Below are 21,799 nucleotides of genomic sequence, written 5' to 3'. Positions count from 1 at the left end.
ATTATAATAATGAAATGATGTAAGGAGTCAGAGTCAGTGAATGCATCACATCCCAACCACCGCATCAAACAGAAGTGGGTCAGAAGCTGCAGTCAATGCTCCACTAAAGGCTGTGGCTGTTAGCTGGGTTTTCTGTTTATCAGCTTCCTTTGTCTAGTGACGAACTGCTCACCATGCTGTTGCTCTAAACAACTTTAACATCCATCCAGATGCTATGCGGCGACCATATTTACTGCCATAAACAGAGTGCTACTGTTAGGTTATTCATCTAAGCACGCAGGTCGCTATGGGGTCGGAAACCATTCACACAGAAGTCTGACTACAGTCGCATTTAACTTGTAGTATTATGCAAAAAAAAAAAAACCTGTTGGATTTCAGAAAAAAAAAAAACCGAAAAAAAGGGAAGTGAGCATCCAGAGCTGCCACGTGAAGGTAGCCTAAAGCTCTCACCTCCAGAGTGGTCAGGGGCCGGGGAGCGGCACGGCGTGGAGGGCCCTGGGGACAGGCTCGGTGTGGGGGAACCGGAGAGGCTGTCGCTGGACGATTGGGGGAAGCCGGAGGAGAAGCTGCGGCTGCTCTGCATCGGGGGCGGAGCTGTGTGCTTCGACAGTTTCTTAAAGATGCGACGCCTAGTACTGGACAAAAACAACAAGTTAAGGTGTGCTAACAGCCTGACTGTTTAGAGTGTTTCTCAGACAACAGGTGAAGTCGCCCACCTGTCCTGCCCATCCTTCTTCTTGCTCTTTTTGCTGCGCCTCACCATCTTGGCCTTGTAGCTGGCCTTCCTGGCTGGGCCCACCTTGATGGAGGTGTTCTCCAACGCAGTTGTTTGCAGAGTCACCTTATTGCCACTCTATCCAAAAGGAGCATAGCCAACAGAAAGCGGTATGAATAGAGGCCAGCTTTATTAGATGCATTTGTTATGGGGCTTAAGAGCCTTGGAACGAAGGGAACAGGCATCTCTGTATTTTTTCTTGTTTTTCTCACCTGCAATGTCTCCGACTGCAGAGCCAGAGTCAGGTTTACACTGCCCTGCATTAAGTATTCAGAATCCGTAAACTTGTATTATTACCACAGACTTTAAAGCATTTCAGTGGGATTTCATGTGAAAGGAGAAGGAAATATGAACAAAGAAGGGGTAAGAATTGGTATAGGCCAAATTCAGAATCAGCAGGTTAGACTTTTTAAAGTCCAACCAGGTTTTTGGCCGATTGGTCAAAACCCTGCAATTGGTACAGCCCTACACAGAAATGTAAAACAGATCAGTAATTTAATGGTGAGCAATGGAATGAAGTTCAAAGCCTTAACTAAGAGGGCAAATAGAGGATATGGTTAAACAATAACACTACCATTACCTAAATTACACCAGGAGGCTTGAATGTTGGTTTAACATGATAGAAAAGTATTAATTAGAATAAGAGCTGAGATTATTTTGGTGGATGGCAAATGATAAACACAATCAGATTTTAATCTGGCAGGATAGAAACTCTGGACCCAAATGTCCAGAAGGGAAGAAAACATTTTACACAGTAAGATGCTGCTTCTGTAAAAAATGAAAGTGCTAAAAACCAACCGTTTCTCACCAACAACATCATCATGAAATGTTATGGCTGCTGGATGTAAAATTATAAATTATTCATTAGCACAACTGATTGTTCCCAATCCAATCAGCTGCACACAGTCCTACATCTGTCTGAACATAGGGTTTAGGGTTTTAAAGCTTAAAATGTGACTTGAACCAGAGCAGGGTTAAGCTAGGCACAACGTTATTCCTAGAGCAGAGTTCCAGGTAAACAGGATGCTGCATTATTGCAGGAACAACACCTAAAACACTCCAAAGCTTCATGTTGTTCCCATACCTTGAGCAGAAGCTCCACCACCTCAGTGTGGACCAGACCCTGGACAGATTCCCCATTGACGTGGGTGATGAGGTCGCCCGCCCTCAGTCCTGCCTCATGTGCTGGACTGCCATCCTCAACGGACTGAATCCAAACCCAAACACAACAGAAACAATTAGTCTTTCACTTTCTGTTAGGATCCAACACAAAAAAATCTCATGATATGAAACAAACATGAACATAGAGCCCACTTTGCTTGCCTGTTATTGCATCACTGGAGTTTAATTTCCAAACAAAAGGGAAAAAACAATGTCACATTGATGTGAAATTTTAACATCTACATAAAATTTTGACCGACTTGCTTCCAGAGCCAGTCAGATGTTTACATACTGTATGAATGTTCCATTGAAGTTGCAGTACGCAACTTAAAAATGTTTTTTCCATATTTATTGTGGTGACAGTTTGCTACTCATAGCAAACTGTCACCACAATAAATATGGAAAAAACCACCTCTACCATTGTCAAAACCACCACAGATAAATGAGAAACAACTCACTGATGATGTTTCTCTGACATCATCAGTAGCCGTGCTAACTAGTGTTAGCATTCATGACATTATCTGGTGACAGGGACAAGCTGTAGTGTAGTGGAGGGAACGTGCTCAAGAGGGAGATTGACAGCGCTAAGACCCTCCTCCTGACTCTGACTGGTTGTTTCTAGTTAGTACTGGGGGCAGTGGGAGCAATCACAGCTCCATTGTTTCACAGACTATTTGTCTCATGCTGTTACGACATAGTGACAGTGTCAACAAATGTGCAAAAAAAAAATTATATATATATTTTTATCAAAGGTTCATATTGAAGCTTTAACCATGAGCTTTTAAAGATGCATTTCAACAAACCGTTGGATGGAAACAACTTCTGTTAGTTGTTTCCAAAAGCAACACAGCAGATTTAGCTATTTGATCACAGGAATCATGTTGGAGGAGTCTGGAAAAGGCATTCACACCCAGTGAAACAGCATTCACACTCAATGAAACAGCATTCACACCCAGTGAAACAGCATTCACACTCAATGAAATGGCACCACTACCATTGTCAAGCATGGTAGTGGCGCCATTATAATATTCTACATCTGATCTCAAATCAGCAATCAGACAGCTGGATGTTCCAACTGAAAAATTATCCCCCAAAATTCTAACCGGATTTGACATGGAAAAAATATTAATCTTCTGGAACGCTGCAGACCTCAGCCCTGCAGAAAATTAGATTGAGGTATCATTAAATGTCTGGACCGAGAGCACAGATATTCAAATTAATCAAATCAAAATGGATTCATTTTGATTCATAAATTCAACTATAACCCCCAGTTGTTTTTTTTCTATTGCGTGTCTATACCGACATTGTGTGAAACCTTACAAAAATGGTTCAAATGCATCACTGAAAGTGCAAAACATAACTGGTGTTTAAATGCTGATGAGTTCAAGTAACTTTCAGAGCAGGACTGTCCTGGCTGGACCACCTACCCAGACCATGTGATGGACGGTGTAGACGTCGCTGTCCCCCATGTAGACCCTGATGGCTCGCAGGGCAAAGCCAAACCTCCTGCCAGAGCTGTGGATGACCACTGGGGGCCTGAGGCAGCTGATGCTGATGGGCAGGTCCCGGCTGGGGGACGAGTCCCGGGAGGATGGGTTGGACGACAGGGACAGGGATGATTTGGGACTTAGAGGAGGACCAGCCGAGTCATCTGGTTACACAAAAAAAACAAAACTGAAATGACTAAATGATTGTCCCTCTAAGAAGGATTGCACCATTATATTATCACCAGCTTTCTTTTCATTACAGTGTGTGCTATACCTTGTCTATATTCTTTGTCTATATTTGAAAAAACGGAAATTTTTAACCAGATGTTTTATTAAAGATGCAATTGTGGTGTTTCCATTAATTAAGAAGCATGAATAAGATAGTTCATACAATAAGTCAATAAAAAACACTCCGCACCATCATTTCCCCACTACTTCCTGTCGTCGTCTTCCTTTCCGCTAGTACCAAAGTCCGGCTGTTTATCATGTGACTTGTGTGATACAAAAAAGTTTTTGTTGCAGTTTTGTGAAATACATCTATTTCAATAAGGCTGAAAGACCACCTCATCCCAGCGAAAAAACTCTTTAGCAAAAAATTAGTTTTCAAATCTTATGTGTTTCCATAAAGCAAATTTATTGTCAATTTATTGTAATTTCAATTTGCGCAACTATTTGGTCAATGGAATTCAGCAGTTGTTCCGCACAATGGTAACATGTCCTCCCTGCCAGGCAGTAGGCGCAGCGTCTCAACATGACGGTCCTACCTGGGGTAATGATGAGGGACAGACCAGAAATAGAAGCAGACTTGGGGACATTTCCAGCGGGGGACCTGGGTTTCTCTGGGGTCTCCAGCTGGTGGGCGATGCGCCGCGACGCGCCTCTGCGGAACGATGGCCGCGTCCCCGTGCTGTTGCTCCGCAGACGGATCCGCCTCAGGTTGGAGACAATCCCGTCTAGGAGCCGGTGCAGAGTGTGAGCGCGGGCATTCTAATAATGAGCAAGAGAAGAAAACAGAAAGGAGCCTTACCTTCCTCCTCAGTGGGGATGGTGAAGCGAGTTGCTGCGTCCAGGCTCTGCGTGCTGTTCATGACCAGCGGGCTGCCGCTGCGTTCTGAATGTGACGAGCTGGAGGAAGCACGAGGACGAAGACTGCACACACGACGCGAAGCAGAAATGTTACGGTTTCAGTGACATTGGGAGGAATTTGGTAAAAGATTGTTGTTAAACTCATGATAAATAATATGAAATGGAAATAGCAGATGAAATCTAATTTTTGAGAGTGATCCTTTATTTCAAACTGCATTGGGAGGCTTATAATAACGATGTAAAAGCTAAAGACTAAAACAATGGTAATACTAAATCAAATTAAGTATTTACTAATGTTAAGAAAATAAACTTAAAATATGCTAGTTTTAAAACTTAACCAAATGTGCAATATTAGATAAAATAGTGTTTTAAATAAGAAAATTCGCTCCAAAATATGTCCATGGTTCAATCAGCGTAATCTTTATGTAGGATATTTCTATTGAAACATTGTACACTAAGTTGAATTAAAATAATTTAGCTTGTAGTTCTCTATAATTTAAAACACAGCTAGTCTCTCTGTGGACTGAGCAGGCATTCACAGGGGGTCGTGGCTGTGTGTGTGATTTAAACAGCTGGTGTAAAACTGAATGCAACATAGAATATCTGTAAAACACAATTTAATTTGTAATTTGTCCTAGTTAGCAACATGTCTTGACTGAAATAGTCCAATTATAGTTTTCAGATTAATAACTTATTCTGCCCTATTGACCTTTATGTTACCTGTAGTTACAGCAGATTGCCTGCTAACTCTTTTGATCTGCCCTTTGTTTGTGTGGCAAAGAATCAGGAGAAGTTCCAGCTTTCACATTGATCTGTGAAACGTCATAAAACAACATGAGTTCAGGCCAGTGGAGGAGAAGCTCTGCTTCCACTTTGTTTAGATAAAGGAGACAACAGATGTTTGATCTTGAAAACAAATTGTAGGGAGTTTCTAACTTTTTAGAGGGTCTGAGAGCTCTTGGTTGGATGAGCAAAGATACGCCTTATTTGAATAAACAAAAGAGAAGAATACGCCTTTACTATAAAAATTTGTGCACGTGAGGAACAAACCAGATTTTGCTTTTGCAATTCTCCAAAGATGTCTTTGCTTTCTGTTTGTCGTTTCCATCTTTTGTCCTTTTCCCTCCCTACCTGAATTTTCTCAGGAAAATTCATGTTTTTTGTGCTTTGAGTTTTCTGATGTGCTTTTGTGGTGATAGTATGCATCTGTCTTGAATAAATGCTGATTATTGGGACGCTGTTATCTCTGTGTAATCTCAGTTCTTTGCACACAGCATTTTTTAAAAATCCGGGTATATGAGAGGATATAGCGAGTAAAAGATAGGAAACGGTGTGAAATCCACCAACGGCATTAGCGCCCAAACGGACAAGGAATATTTATAATTCATCTTCTCTTAACACTAACAAGGGAAAAAAACTGGACAGTGAAAACGATTCAATAAAAAAATAATAAAAAAAATAATCTAGAGAATTGGCTGAACTAGGGTGATGTGCTCTATCTTCCTGGTTTTAGTCAGAACATCAGCAGCTGGAGGATTGATTTTTTTAAGCACACCTGAGAAGACATTGCTGCAGTAATCAATGCAACTAAAGATAAATGATTTCTCTAGATCTTGCTGAGACATCAGTCCTCTAATCCTGGAGATGTTCTTCAGTGGATAGAAGGCTGACTTTGTAAATGTCTTTATGTGACTCTGGAGGTTCAGGTCAGAGTTCATCACTACACACAGGTTTCACCCAGATCTCTCTCCTTTCCAGCTGTAATAACTGAAGCTGTATGTTGACCCTAGATCGTTCCTCTTTTGGTCCAAAAATAATAACTTCAGTTTTGTTTCTGTTCAGCTGGAGAAATATATGGCACATCCACACATTTATCTGCTCTAAGCATCTATTCAGCGATTGGATGGTTCAAAGTCACCTGTAGAGTTGTCAATCATCTGCATAGTTATGGCAGGTAATCTTATTTCCTGAGTGGGAGCATATAGATACTGAATAAGAAGAGTCCTAGGACTGAACCTTGGGATGCCCCACATGTGACTTCTGTCCATTTTGATGAAAAGTTTCCTAATAAAACAAAGAAATCCATGTTCTTTATGTAAGATTCAAACCAACTGAGTACTGTGAGGTCTAACAGAACCATCACTGTGTTTCTTCCACAGCCTGTATTTATGAGGATGTCAAAGAAACTAAGATGTGTCCATTTTTAGTACTGTGGTAACCACGGAAACCAGACTGAAAAACATCAAAGCGGTTGGTCATTATTAGGAAACTATTTGAATGTTGAAACAACTTGTTCAATAATTTTGCTGAAGGTTGGAGATTGCCTATAATTCTGCAGTAGTGATTTGTCCAGGTTGTTCTTTATCAGTTGTTTGATAACGACCACCTACACCTTTTTGTCCTTATCTTGTATTCTTGGTGTTGACAGGGTTTTAAATATCATTTAGTATCTATTTCTGTAATAATTCTTTAATTTTTTCTAGGTTGTGTGTGTTTTTGACTTGTGAAAAGAAATGTTAAAAAAATGAACAAAAATAAAATAAATTCTACTTCTAGAATCTCAGAGAATGATCAACAAGGTTATTCAGATAAATCTGTTTTCATTTGTAATTCAAGTTTTTATTGAGGAACAACATTAAAAGTATACATCTCATTTGTTCACAAAAGGTGGTACAGTCTTATACAATCTTCTATTCAGTTTGTTACATTGATCTATATAGCATACCCCTTCAGGTGATTATCCTGGCTCCAGTTTTAAATGTTTCATTTTCCTTTACTCCTCTCCACCCCAATTCCACACAGGAGAGTGGGGAGGAATAAGTTTGAGCAAGTCCCAGTTTACCCAGTCTTCTAGTGTGGGTGTTTTGTCAGTCATCCATTTCCGAGTGATTGCTTTCTTACCAGCATTATGTTGAACATGTATGTTTTATAGAATCCCTTTACACAGTTTGGTCGTTTGCCCAAGATCATAGTCTCAAAGTTTGGAGCAAAATTGACCCCAGTAACAGTCTCCATACTTTGTTTGATTATCTTCCAGTAAGAAGAAAGCTTGGGACAGCTCCAAAAGATATGATAATGTCCAGGTTGTTAACCTCCAGCATGTTTTATCTGAATCTCTGCACCTCTGAGCTGGTGTTTTGAAGAAGCGTGTAACAGTCTTCCAGCAAATTCCCTATATACTAGTGATGATGTACATTTCCAACAGTTATTCAAAATGTCTATCCAGTCATCAATGTGAATTTGGTGGTTCCCTTCTTTTTCCCATTTCTCTTTAATATATAATGTATTCCCTCCTTTCAGGTTTTGTATTTCATTATACATTTTGGATGTTAATTTATTAACATAGATTGATTGATATGATTTTAGGAAGATATTTAATATACCAACAAATGTTCTGTCTGGATCAACCTTATTTGATTTTTCTAAATAGTGCCGGATTTGTAGATAACGAAAAAAATCTCTGTTATCAAGACCATATTTCTGTTTAATGTCTTGAAAGGCTCTCAGACAACCTTTGTGATATAGATCATTGTATTTTACCAAGCCCTTTTCAATCCATTTTTTAAAGGTGTTATCCGTTTTATTTGGGATAAAGTCTTGATCGTATGCTATCCATCTGATTGGTAAACAGGACTCTTTGTTTTCTTTTACTAATTTTGACCAGGTCTTACGTGTAGTTTCTGAACATGGGTTGAGATCTTTAAGGTTTTTTATTAAGTCTATATTTCCAATTGCAGCTTGCAGGGGGACACCAATGTTTCAACATTCAATTTCCTTCCATTTCGCTGTGTAGGAAGAGTCACACATCTCTACCAGTGGATTTATTTGTGCTGCTTTGTAGTAGTCACTCATGTTTGGGAGTGAAAGGCCTCCTTTACTTTTACTCAGCTGTAAAGTTTTAAATCTATTCCTGGGTTGTTTCCCTTGCCAAATAAATCTTGAAATCAGCTTGTCAATTTCTTGGAACATACATTTGGGTGGTTCTGCTGGTAGGGTCTGAAAAAAGTATAGCAGTTTTGGCAACATCATCATTTTGATAGCTTCTACTCTTTGCATAAGACCCAAGTAAGGTATCAGGTTTCATCTGGATACGTCATTTTTTATTTTAGTCATTAAAGGGATATTATAGTTTTCTGAGACATTATTCTTTAAGTCTTTAGGAATGGTCACTCCCAGGTATATAATTAAGTCCATGCCCCAATTTATTTTGAAGTTTTCTTTGTCAATATTGTCTGGTGAATATTTGAATGTCAAGACCTGAGATTTGTGGGAATTCAGTTTGTAACCTGAAAATTTCCCGTACTCCAACAAGATTTTGTGTAATTCTGGGAGGGATTCCCGGGGTCTCGCCAGATAGATTAATATATCATCTGCAAATGGTGCTAATTTTTGTTCATTATGATTTATTGTAAAGCCCTGTATTTTGGTGTTTTGCCTAATCCATTGTGCTGAAGGTTCAATAAATATGGCGAATAATAATGGGGATATGGAACATCCTTGTCTGCATCCTTGTTCAATTTTTATTTCTTCTGATAGCCCCCTGTTGATCCGAATCTTACCTGTAGGCTTATTGTACAATTCCTGAATTATCTTCATAAATTTGCTGGAGAAGTTGAATTTTGACAAGACTCTGAATAAGAATGACCAGTCCACAGTATCGAATGCTTTTTGTGCGTCTAAACCCAATATAATTGCTTGTTTGTCTGTCTTCTTAATGTGGTTGATCACGTTTAGGGTTCTTCTAATATTGTCTCTTGTTCGTCTGTTCTTTATGAACCCTGTCTGGTCTAAATTTATTATATCTGGGAGGATGAGCTCCAATCTTTTGGCTAATATGGAAGTAAATATTTTATAGTCTTGATTAAGTAGACTGATTGGGCGGTAATTTGAACAGTTTAGTTTGTCTTTACCTTCTTTTGGGATAACCGTTATTGTTTCCTTCTAGGAGGGTGGAATTTGTCCCCCATTAAGAACCCAGTTGAATGTTCTCAGAAGGATGGGAGACAGATGTTTTAAATAGATTTTATACCAATCAGCATTAAATCCATCTGGTCCTGGTGATTTCTTAAGTTTCAATTTATTTATTGCTTTTTCAATTTCTTGAATTGTTATGTTTTTGGTCAGAATTTCATTTTGTTCATTCGATACCGTAGGCAGCAGCAATTTATTCAGTAGTACATTAGTTTCCTCCATTCCTTCTTGTTCTTTTAGGGCATACAGTTTTTGGTAGTATTTTTCAAAGCTTTTTCTTATTTCTATATTTTTATAGGTAACTTTATTAGTTGTTGGTTCTTTAATTTTGTATATAGTTCTTTCCTCCTGTTGTTTTTTAAGTCTGTATGCTAAAAATTTTGATGATTTTGGGCTTGTTTCATAGTAACTGTCTTAGGAATAAGAGTTTCTTCTGTATATTGGACTGTAATTCTTGATTAATTTAATCTTTGATTTGTTTTATTTTCCCTAGAGTTTTAAGATCTAATTTGTTTTTATTTATTTTTTCTAGTTCGGCCAACTCTTGTCCCAAATTGTTTAATTTTTCTCGCTTAGTTTTTTTTTTTTTAAGAGAGATGATTTTGCAATTATTTTTCCTCTCAAGACGGCTTTACAGGCGTCCCATAGTATTACAGGGGAGACCTCTCCATTGTCATTGTCCTGCATATATGTTTGAATTTCTTGCCTTAACTCTTCTTTAATTTTGCCCTTGAGTATACTAGAGTTAAGTCTCCATAGAAACGGGTTTTTTTGTTTGGTTAACATTTACTTCTACTTGAAATGGGCAATGATCTGAGAGGTCCATCAGCCCAATAATAATCCTTGTTGTAAATAAAAAAAGAACCAATTCTTGAATATGAATGATGAGCTGCAGAGTAGAATGTATAGTCCCTTTTTCTGAGGTTATATTCGTGCCAAACGTCATTTATCCCTAGCTCTTTGATCATTTTTCTGATCTTCCTACTGTGCTGCAATTAACTCTGGGTTGTTTAGAGGTATCTTCAGAAGGATTTAGTCTTATATTAAAGTATCCGCCACAGATTACTATGCCTTGTGATTTAGTTATCATCATATCAAAGATATGTTTATAAAATGTCCGCTCTGAACCTGGCGGGGCATACACATTGATAAAGGTAATGTCTTGTCCCCTCCAGTCTGCCCATTACAATATTATATCTACCATCTTTGTCTTTATATTCTTGGCTCATTTCAAATGTGACCCTTTGGGATATTAAGGTTGCCACCCCCCTTCTACGACCTGATTTATGTGATGCACTAAATACCTGATTAAAGCCCATTCTTTTAAGTTTACTATGCTCTACCTCTGAGTGATGAGTTTCCTGGAGGAATACTACTTCTGCTTTTTCTTTTTTCATTTTTCCTAATATTTTTGCCCTTTTTATTGGATTATGGACTCCTTTTACATTATAAGTTGTGATTCTAAGAGGTGATAATGAAGTCATGGTTTGCATATTGCTAGACATTCAGAACGAGTAAAATAAATGACAACCCTAAGCTACCCAAACAAAGAACAACTGTGAACAATCCAAACATCTTGGCTTTGTAAAACAAGCTAACACACGTCCATTTAAAGACCCCCTTTCCTTTGGTCTTATTAACAATAGTTTGTGAGTGAATTTGAGGAGATAAATCTGTTTTAACATAATTTTCAATCATGCAGTCTCTAGGTTCCCTGTCATGGTTTGGATAACATGATCAGATTTTGAATCTGGTAAATGTCTGGGCGTGTTTGCCAAAACGGGATGATCTTGAATTGAGCTGCACCCAGAGAAAAACAACTACTGAACACAACGTCTGCTGCTTCTCAGCACACCTGGACTGAAACGATACCTGCAGCCAACTGAACAAACATCCTGAAGTATTCACTTCTCAGCTGGAGTGTACTTTAGTTTTTAATGGCTGAAGTACACAAGTCTGAAGGGATCTTTTTGTTTTTTAAGTTATTTTTTCATTTAGGTTTCCTCTAAAGTTTTCTAAATTGATGAGACATGTCACAGCTTGTGAGATAATTTTATTGATTTATTATGAATTACCCACCAGTATAGTCCTTATGTTGCAATTTTTTTTTTGATTTGGCAGCCATAGTTAAGAAGAAGTTTGCTTTGGAAAGTTGTTTTTTTGTCGTCTTTCTAAAACCCTTTCAAACTAAAATCTAGGTTTGCATATGAGTAAAGAAAAGTGTAGATAAAGTCTGATCAAGATCATCTTAGATCCATATTTCAAATGGAATTAATATGAATAGCTCAAACTGAACAATTCTACTTAAAAAGCAAAGAATCAGATGCTTGTCCTGAGTAATGGAATATGACAGAAGAGTTGGAAAGAAACTGTTTTAAATCACTTTCAAGGCCAAACTGAAATCTTCAGAAGTAAATCATATTTATAGCAGGACACCAAGTACTGCTCAGCATTCTGAAATATGAAAATGTGTAAAAACCAATACAACTGTAGTTCTACTGAGTTTATATATACATTATAAAAAATATGAGTATTACTTTTGAATCTTTTAGGAATAAAACTATAGCCAAGACATAGTATGGAGGTTTAACTGGTTCTACATCAGATTGGTTTCAGGGACTCACCTCCCTCTGTGTCCATCTGTCCTCCTGTCTCCAGCAGCCAAGTTCTTGTGTCCGTCTCCCGGTGAGAGGACTCGCCTGCTGTCCCAGCGGTCTTCCTTCTCCTCACTGTGGCTTCGCTCGGACGATGAGAGGCTCTGATTGGATGGGGTGGAAGTGGACAGGTGCTCTGTGCTGCTGTACACCTACACATCAGAAACAAACATGTAATCTATTACAGCCTATATGTGTATTCCTCCTTACATAAAGAGGAACTGAAACACAGCCGTTATCCAGCAGGGCGAGGTGTACCTTGCTGAAGCGGTGAGCCACCGAGGAGAACTGTCTGAGTTCCAGAGACGACTCGTCATCGTTGGTTTCATCATCATCTGAGCCCAGGTGACAGTAGCGCTCCGACCGTGCTGCAGGATACAGCATCATCATCATCATCATCATCAACTAAAGAGCTTTAACACCAGTCACAGCTAAAATAAAGTGCTGAGCATCAGTAATAAAATAAAATGCATAAAAATAGTGACAGAGCTAACACAATAATACATTTAACACAATAAAACACCACAGTTAAACAGATAAAATCAATACTAATACAGATTAAATAAAATCCAAGTCTCAGTTGGTTGAAGGTCAATGAGTCAAAATAAGTTTTGAGACAAGTTTTAAACAAGGACAGTGAGGAGTCTGTTGGATGTATAAAGGTGCAGCGTTCCATAGCTCAGAGTAACAAACAGAGAAGCTTCCACTTACAACTGGGAATCACCAGGAGCAACTGGGAATCACAAGGAGCAACTGGGAATCACAAGGAGCAACTGAGAATCACAAGGAGCAACTGGGAATCACAAGGAGCAACTGATAATCACAAGGAGCAACTGGTCAGCAGACCCAAGTCACCCAGAAGGAGTTCTGTTAAATAAGGTGAGGCAAGTCTGTTTAAAACCTTCAAAACAAACAAAATAACTCTCCACACGGTAATCTTCTCTCTCAAATGTTCCTGTTACTGTAGCAGACAGGAGCAACATTTTGCACCAGCTGACTTTAAAATCAAGGTAATTTGGAGTCAGCTTCAAATTACCTTGGAATGAATTGAAGGAAGGAATTACCGTTTCATTCTGTTGGCTTGAAAGAATAGATTTTACTAGAGGTGTGCCAATCAATCGGCCGATTTCCGTGAAAAAGTGTATGATCGGTGATCGCCGATCACGGTCTCTTATTGCCGATCACACAAACCGATCACCTGCTTCTCATTTCGCAGCCTGCCTGTGCAGCTGGTCTCCTCTTTCCTTCACACTGCGCAAACGCGCAGTAACAAATCCTAAGCGATGAGGAACTATAAAGCACTGAGTGAATGGGGACGTTTGCGTGTTGAGGCAGAAAATTGAAGCACGCGGGGTGAAGCACGTTAAAATGCTTCTACACGACGAATCTAATATGGCATAAAAACAATGCCATACTTGACGGAGTTTGGCTACATCGAGACTCACTGCAGTAAAAACATATGGAGGATCAGATAGCAGGTAAAGCAGCGCACAGCTACAAACACTCACCCGGATTAGCATGACGGTCAGAAAGCTAAACAAATAACCYGCAAAATTATTTAAGTCTTCKAGCTGCGATGTAAGACGCTGGTTCTGCTCTCGCTGTTGAACCGCTGCTACGCGCTTCAGGTAGTAATATTTCACAGACGGAGCGCCGCTTCTGCTCCACCTAGTAGTGACTCTCACACCGAACCTCTGCTTAAAGCTGCAGCATCTAACTTAAAAAAATAAATTTTACATGCGTATTAAAACTTTCGCTGTCCTAACATGAGACAGATAATCTCTGAAAAAATAATCGATCTCCTCCCTGTTCTGCATAATTACTCCACTCAGTCAGAAACAGCCAATCAGAACTAGCAGTAATCAGCTAGCCGTCATGCTATCAGGAAGTTTTCATGCAGTAACTCAAGATTGTTTATTGTAATGGGTCCTGTATTTGCCTATGAATGTTAAGTTTTATATTTGAATTTTTTGGCAATGTTGAGAGGTTTTATTTTGACTCTTTGCATTATTAACCGCTTCAGAGCCTCCATATGTTTTCAGTCTGTTAAAGATAGTATTATCAATAGCAGTACAATTTGCACAATGCCTGTTAACTTTTTTCCAAGAAAAAAAAAAAACAAATTAAAAACAAGTTTTTGTCTAAATTAAGGTGACTTTATGGTTCCTTTTTCCATATAATGTAACCGGTAGTGCTTATGATTGAAAAAAATAATAATTATGTGATCGGAATCGGCAAAAAAAAAACCTGATCTGCACATCGCTAGATTTTACCTTTGATAGTTTTTGGAAGTGATGAAAACTAGACTTGACTGTGACACTTATTTGACTGTTGAGTTTAAAATTACTGTCCATCTTAAGACCAAGGTTTGTAGCTGTGGACATAAGGTATTTTTTACCAGAATCGGAAACAGACCTGGATTTATGCCGTGTTACCAGACCTGCTAAATGTTTTGACATCTGCACATTCAAATGTGTTTCTGAAATTATCTACGCACTGTCAAAGTAACTCGTGTCCTCTTCAGACTCCAGCTGAGGTACGAACTCAGCTTTCTGTCTCAGGAGGCCGTTCCAGTCCAGGCCCAGGAAGAACATGTGACTCTTCACCTCCTTGGTCCCAGCTAGAGTAAAAGGAAACCAGTCGTTATTCTTTCAAAGGGTTAAATGTGCCCCCAAAACACTTAGCGGATCAGTATTATATATTTTCCGGGCACACTCTGTCACTTTATGGGGCTATCAAGTAACTATGTTACCTACAGTAGTTCCAAAATCCTATATATGTCAGATTCTACTTTGTAATTTAACAACTTGACATTGGGCCTCTGTTTCTTTAAAAATTCCTGCTCTTTCTGAAACTTCACCTTCAGGAAGTCATCATAACATGGCTCCTCTATGAACCCTTTAACGTTTTTACCAGCACTGCACTGAGAAGTTTGCTAACTGCTGCTGGATAGTCTGAAGGAGCTCAGTGGGAGCTGCTCTGTGAAGAAGAAGCTCATAAACACCAGCTCTGAGGAGAAGCATCGCTACCACCCAGCCGTTTTGCACAGATGAACAGTTGCAATTTAAGGATTTCTTAATGGCTTTAATTGAAATTAAAGGATTTCTCAAATATACATGAAAGAATCAAAGCAACACTCCAGTTATGTTTATGATGAGGGAATAACATAACTTGATGTAAAGCTCAAAAAAGTAAATGTTACATAATACTGCCCCTTTAACCTCTAACCATGCAAAATGGAGCTTACGTTCCAAGTTAAGGGCTACAGCGAGTGTGAGAGTGTTATTTTAGGCATGAATACTAGGAGAGGGGGGAAACAGCAATTTACCATCAAATCGGAAACAGAACTAGATCTATGCCGTGTTACCAGACCTGCATAGATCTGGTAACACGGATCTGCATAGATAAAAATATCTATTAGGTCCACAAAGGCTGTGCAGCTATTTTTATACATCACATTAAGTTGTATTTTCTAGCACATCAGTTGGGTTCCAGTCTTTACTTTGTGGCCGTCTGGGAGGGTGTCATGTCCTTCCTGCACATAGACAGAACAAGTCTCATTGTTCCACCAACCTGTTCCCAGGCGCTCCAGAGGGTTCTGCCTCAGCAGTCGGGTGATCAGATCCTGAGCATCAGCTGGCAAAGCGTATTCCCCTTCCGGCCAGATGATGTCATCTTTAACAGGAAGATGACATCAGTTATTGTTCCATGTCCAGCAATCAGTGGACATGGAGTTTTCTCCACTATGAAGTGTGTACACTTAATGTTTACTAGTAGTAAACATTAAGTGCATCCTAAGACTGGTGGGCAACCAGGCTTTACTTGCCCCCCACCAGGCTAAGCATTGTTTGCTTATTTTAAATAAGTTTTTGGTACAGTAACATTAGCTGGGCAATTATGTGATTAATAGAAAAGCAATTTACCATTCTGATTTTGATTGTCTGCTTACCATTAACAACCTGACCAAAGAGCTGCTCTGGGGTGTCTCCAAAGAAAGGCACACAGCCAACCAGAAACTCGTAAAGGATCACACCCATAGCCCACCAGTCCACAGGTTTGCCGTAACCCTGCCTCAAGATGACCTCAGGAGCGATATACTCTGGAGTGCCACACACCTGAACACAATGATGACAGGGAAGGAGGGAGAAAATGAGGGCTGGTGGTGAGCTCTCAGCTTCACAACCACCATTAAAAATCTTGAGACAAGACCCACACCTGTTTGTCTATAAATTCTCTGGTATCTTTTTCAATGTGCCCCTCATACAGGTTGGTCGTCATGTTCATTAGGCCGATCTTTGACAGCCCAAAGTCCGTCAGTTTAATGTGGCCCATGGACGTGATCAGCAAGCTATAAAAAAAGAAAGGAAGCAGAGCATAAGTTAGAGAGCTAAGAGAAGTTTACATCTAACAATAACCTCAGAGTTTTTAGTTTTAGACAGAAATAAAACCTCAGAGGCCAGAAACTCTAAAGCAGATTAAAGTAATTGTGTGAAAGCAAGAGTAAGTTGGAGAAGGTTTGTTTTGCACAGTGTCGAGAAAAGTCGAGCTCATCCCACTTCCCCATGCTAGAGATTTTAGTTTAATAGTAACAATAAATAAAATTACCTTAAAATGAATTACACAGGTGACATCAAGACCCAACAGTAGAGTCAGACGGTAATAAAATTAATCTGGTTGTGTGTATTGTTATTGTTAATTAATAATAATAACAACTTATAATAAGGCCAATAATTAATATTGGTTTAACCAGTGGTTGATGTTGGTTTGATTAATAAGAATATTTAAACTTACTCTTACACTTATGGAAGTACTTAAAGGTGAAACAAGTAACTGTAACATGGTATCAGATAATTAGAATAATGGATTATTCTTGGTTTCTTGTCAGAAGTGTCTGTAATAACTCACATTATGATTATAATAAGAATAACTAATAAGTTATGGTTATTATAACATGATAAATGAATGTTAAATCAGAGAAACTAAAAGGTTAAAAATGTGATTTTGACATTGAACTTGAAATGGTGTAAAATGTTGCAACTGTAATTAAAGGTCACTGATGTTGTGTTGAAGGTAGATAGTAGGTGAAAAGTCAGGGGAAAAGAGGAACTGAAAGGAGCGCAGGAAACAGACGTAGGAAGACTGTTGAGCAACTCGGGGACATTAGAACAGACATCAGGACATGAGGTCTCCAAGGTGATGGATATGAGATCATCTGTCCAAGCAGTCAGCCAATGAAACAGGCACAGCAACAAAGCTAGCCAATGCAAACACACCRAAAGGTGGATAAACCCTTTATAAGGTGGGTGCAAAAGAGGAATCTTTGGTTGGATCCTTCAGGCTGCTTCGAGCCAAGATCGAGATGGACAAAGAACTTTGCAGCTGAAGAAGAGCCGGGGCCACAGAGCCGAAGACTGTTCTGCACATGGGGACCAACCCGTTAGCCCCGCAACATGTGGCTTCAAATTGCACTTCTCACATCAGCTGGGTTTAGTCCCCCAAAGACAAAGACCAAGGCAAAGATGAAGATAAAGACAAAGATAAAGACAAAGGCAAAGAAGAAAGGCAAAGAGGAAGAACTGGTGTGTTCCTTCCGTGGGACCAGGAAGATCGTGAGACGAGGAGAAGGGAGCTACAGGGCTGCAAGACAAGAAGCTGAGGACCGCTACGCACATGAGGAAGTCACCCTGAGGCCCGAGACCTGCCGCTCTAAGTCAGTACTCTTTCTGTACTGGGAACCTCCTGCTGCTGCAACAACACCTTCTTCATCATCAGGCCAGTTCTGGGGTTCAAAATGCCAAACTCTGTCCGCCTCTCYCAAAGTTTCCCTCTTTTAGTTCTCAGTGTCAGCATTAGCGAAAGATAGGCTAGATTATTGATTTTACTTATTTGATTATTTCTGCTACTGAACTAAGCTGTACTGACCCTTGCAAAATTGCCTTACTAATAAAATAATTAGCATTAAGAAAATCTAAAAGATGTTGTGGACATTCAATTAATGAGTCAACTTAAAGTTCTTTGACGGCTGTAAAATAGCTATGAAGTTTGATTCTGAGAGAAAAAAGTGGAAAATGTTCTATACGTTGCTTTTAGCCAAAACAACATCCTTGGGACTCGCCCGAGTCACTAAAACCAACCTGGTTCAGTAACAAGTGCAAGTTGTAATAAAGAGAAAGAGCGACCGTTAACAGGTGTGCTCTGTGAAACTAGTTGATTGCAGGCTGCTCAATCTGGCTAATTCACAGGGTGAAGAAGGGTGGGACATCTGGAGGGGGAGGTCGTTAGAAACCAGGCTAGTCTATCTCGATGCCAGCTTAAACATAGTTTACTTCAGTTCTGAACAGGGTAAAATCCCATCAGATTTAGAAAACTCAATTTACCCGTTAGATGGAGAGCTGGCTGCACATCTCCCTCCTCTAAGAAGGGGAAGTAGAGTGAGAGAGAAGGGGAGGGAGGGGGAGGTGTTGCGCAACAACAACAGCTGTCAGGGAGCTCGCTCACTTGTCAGGTTTGAGATCTCTGTGCACAATGCCATAGTTGTGAAGGTACTCCAAGGCAAGTACGGTCTCTGCAAAATACATCCGGGCCATGTCGACAGGGAGGGGGCCGATGTTCTTCAACAGGTTGGCACAATCTCCACCTAAAGCAGAAACCAGGTCATCTAAACGGATCTTGTCACACCTTTAAGCATTTTGAGTGAAATATAATCAATGTATGCTAAATTATGACTAGCTACAGACCTTCATGCCTCTGGAGACAACTTGTTACATCCATAAGAGAACCTATCAACAGAACTATTAAAGAGCACACCTCTGGACTTTATGGAAGAGTTGAGTTTAGTAGAAATAAATCTATTGATCGAAGAAAGCCATAGGAATTTCCATTTAAGGTTTTCCACAAGCCATGTCTTCATCAGTCTTAAAATAAGCAAAACTGCTACAAAACATCACAACACAACTGTGTTGTTCCACAATCCAATAAATTGTGGAGGCAATGTGACAAAATGCAAGTAGGTTCAGAGGGTTATTCATAATTTTGTAAGGCTATAAGTGTTTATGTTAGTATGCATCTTTAGATGTCCTGTGTATAAAGTTACCTTCAACATACTCCATGACCATGCATAGGTGCCTCCTGGTCTCAAAAGAACAGAACATGGAGACCACAAATGGATTTTCAGCGAACGTGAGGATATCACGTTCCACAAACACCTGCTGGATTTGGTTCCTAAGAATCAGGTTTTGTCGGTTAATCTTCTTCATGGCAAAACGTTGGCGGGTTTCTTTGTGGCGCACCAAATATACGGCCCTACATGGAAGGCACATAGGTGGAGGAGAAAGACGACAGGACAGAACAAGACAGGAAGAAAAAACATTAGTACTAATCACCTTCCCAACAACATTCAGATCAAACTGATGTAAACAGAGAATTTCCACTGAGTGTAACAAAACAGTGTTGCTCACCCGTAGGCTCCGTTGCTAATGAGCTTAATAGTCTCAAAGTCACTCTCCAGCGGTTTCCTACGAGGAGGGGTGCAGGCAGCTCGGCTCTGCATCCAAAAAGGAAAGAAAACACAAGCAGCTGTGTCAACCTGAAGCAACAACCAATCATCCAAAGAAGTGGTCCCCAACCTTTTTATCACTGCGGACTGGTCAAGGCGTGGCAATTTTACTGCAGCCCGCAGGGGTGAGAGGGGGTCACATATCTTAGAGCGTTCCGAGTTCTAAGATTGTTGCTGCTATAATCGTAACCAATCCTCCTGCCTGTGTGGTGTTACGTAGAACGTCGGACCGCTCCGATCTAAAATCGGACATATTCAACATATTGGATTGTCTCTTGGCCCTTTTATCATAGTGTGTGGTGTTTTCCTTGACTGGGAGCATGAACACAGTCTGTTGAACGTGACAGGTAGCCAATCAGAAAGTTCGGTGATGGAAGCACGGAGGGGAATCCCAAACAGCTGACATCGCGCAACCGAGAGCCCGGTTTAGAGCACAGTGCAGCAAATAGAGCGGCTACTCCCGCAGTCTTTTATCTATCGTCTTTTCTTTTTGTTACGTCTTTTATCGCTTAAAATGAGTCCACGAACTATCACTACTGCTTCTACATTGTTGGACATGTTTGTTACTCTAAATTCATGTATGGTATGTTGGGGTCCTACAGGATTTTCTTCTGGAATTGGGATGTTCGTGAGTGAAATTGATTTGTGTGTGGTGTGTTGCTCCTGCCGTGTGGCTGGACACACGAACCGATCGAACCTGTTGTACTTTTATCAGCTCTTGTGTGGTAACAGGTTTGGAAAATCAACCGACAATTCTTAAATTGTGCCGTGTGAACCAGTCTTAAGACTCACAAGCTCTACTCCTCTCCTCTCGTCTTGACTACTGCCCTATAACGCTCTCTGACTCATATCCCTTCAAAATAAGCTACAGATGCACCACAAAAATGAACATTTACTTTTATAAAAATTTTAACTCACAATAATGACAAATCAATGGGAGCCCTGAGCTTGTTTCTCTGCAACAAGACGGTCCCACCTGGGAGACAATGACACCCTGTGCTTAAATGCACAGGGTGCTTAGTCTGGAAGTATCAAAGCAGTTTTGAAGCTTCATTGCCTCATTAGCGAGCATCTTATTCATTTTGCTGCTTATGGGTTCAACGTTGGCACGCAAGACGTAACCGAGAGAATCCGGTTAAAGGACTTTCAAAATAAAAGAATATCCAGACTCAGATAATACGTAAATGGGAATATTTAATTATTTCTTGTGCGGCCCGGTACCAATTGGTCCATGGACTGGTACCAGTCCATGGCCCGGGTGTTGGGGATGACTGATCTAAAGGATGTTATGTATAATCACTGATTAAAATGTAATACATCTCGTCATCACCACTCATTCACTCTAAGAGTTCTTGGGTAGCTTGCAATGCGACAACAAACCTGTACTGGTGTTGCCTCTCCAGAGTCATCAGACTCCCTACTGGCTGACCTTTGACACGGACTGGTCTGCTGCTCCAGATGGACCATCTCTGCAGGCCAGAGGAGAAATTGCTTCAATTAAATGCAGTCAGGACAACAAGGATTTGGATGCAGACATTTGGAATTTCAGTTTATTCCTAATCATAATTCACTCCATACCTCTAAAGCAAACAAGTAGAGCACAAAAGATCTAAAAGAAACAAACAAAAAAGGAAAATGTCCCAACTTCCCACAAATGACCTCCCTTACTTGTAAAAAATGTTTATATATGCTGTATGTGGCATATGCAAGTACACACACAAGTTTGTATTTCTACCCATATGAATGAATGTTTAATGTCCATTCATTTTAGTATCTGCCCTTATGCCTAACCCAGATATTTTCTTCAACTATGCATGGTATATTCCTAACCCTAACCAAAATCCCATCCTCACCTTGCCTATAAACCTAACCTAACCAAACACTAAACAAGGAGGTCCACCATATTAGGACGGAGTTTTGGTCCCCGTAAGACCCATTGGTGTTCAGAAGGTTAGTAAATATGCCAGAAATGGTACTAAATATGGTAGTTAAAAAAGTTCACACACCAAGACCAAGTATTCAGGGTTCCTGCGAAGATTTCATTTAAAAACATCACACTTTTCAAATTTTTTCCAGCAGGTTTTCAAACATTCCACACAGTTCAGGACAA

General features: G+C 39.9%; 1 protein-coding gene across 5 annotated transcripts in view; it reads right to left on the bottom strand.

The window, feature by feature from the left end:
* Window positions 1–21,799, bottom strand: part of mast3a (microtubule associated serine/threonine kinase 3a) — a 74,507-nt gene that overhangs the window by 2,797 nt on the left and 49,911 nt on the right. For all 5 annotated transcript variants that reach the window (XM_008433454.2, XM_017310045.1, XM_017310046.1 and 2 more), the window contains 16 exons: window positions 21,070–21,158; window positions 19,592–19,677; window positions 19,228–19,436; window positions 18,633–18,771; window positions 16,350–16,482; window positions 16,084–16,249; window positions 15,708–15,809; window positions 14,632–14,754; window positions 12,393–12,502; window positions 12,105–12,286; window positions 4,451–4,572; window positions 4,188–4,376; window positions 3,364–3,587; window positions 1,860–1,982; window positions 717–853; window positions 451–635 (listed from right to left, as the gene is read on the bottom strand). In XM_008433454.2, the coding sequence (XP_008431676.1) occupies window positions 451–635; window positions 717–853; window positions 1,860–1,982; window positions 3,364–3,587; window positions 4,188–4,376; window positions 4,451–4,572; window positions 12,105–12,286; window positions 12,393–12,502; window positions 14,632–14,754; window positions 15,708–15,809; window positions 16,084–16,249; window positions 16,350–16,482; window positions 18,633–18,771; window positions 19,228–19,436; window positions 19,592–19,677; window positions 21,070–21,158 (2,319 nt within the window). The remainder of the gene's footprint in view (window positions 1–450; window positions 636–716; window positions 854–1,859; window positions 1,983–3,363; window positions 3,588–4,187; window positions 4,377–4,450; window positions 4,573–12,104; window positions 12,287–12,392; window positions 12,503–14,631; window positions 14,755–15,707; window positions 15,810–16,083; window positions 16,250–16,349; window positions 16,483–18,632; window positions 18,772–19,227; window positions 19,437–19,591; window positions 19,678–21,069; window positions 21,159–21,799) is intronic.

The sequence above is a fragment of the Poecilia reticulata genome, linkage group LG17 (genome assembly GCF_000633615.1).
Source record: "Poecilia reticulata strain Guanapo linkage group LG17, Guppy_female_1.0+MT, whole genome shotgun sequence".
In the NCBI taxonomy this organism is placed as follows: Eukaryota; Metazoa; Chordata; class Actinopteri; order Cyprinodontiformes; family Poeciliidae; genus Poecilia; species Poecilia reticulata.
The sequence above is the reverse complement of the archived record's forward strand: the minus strand, read 5'-3'. Positions and strand labels throughout refer to the sequence as shown.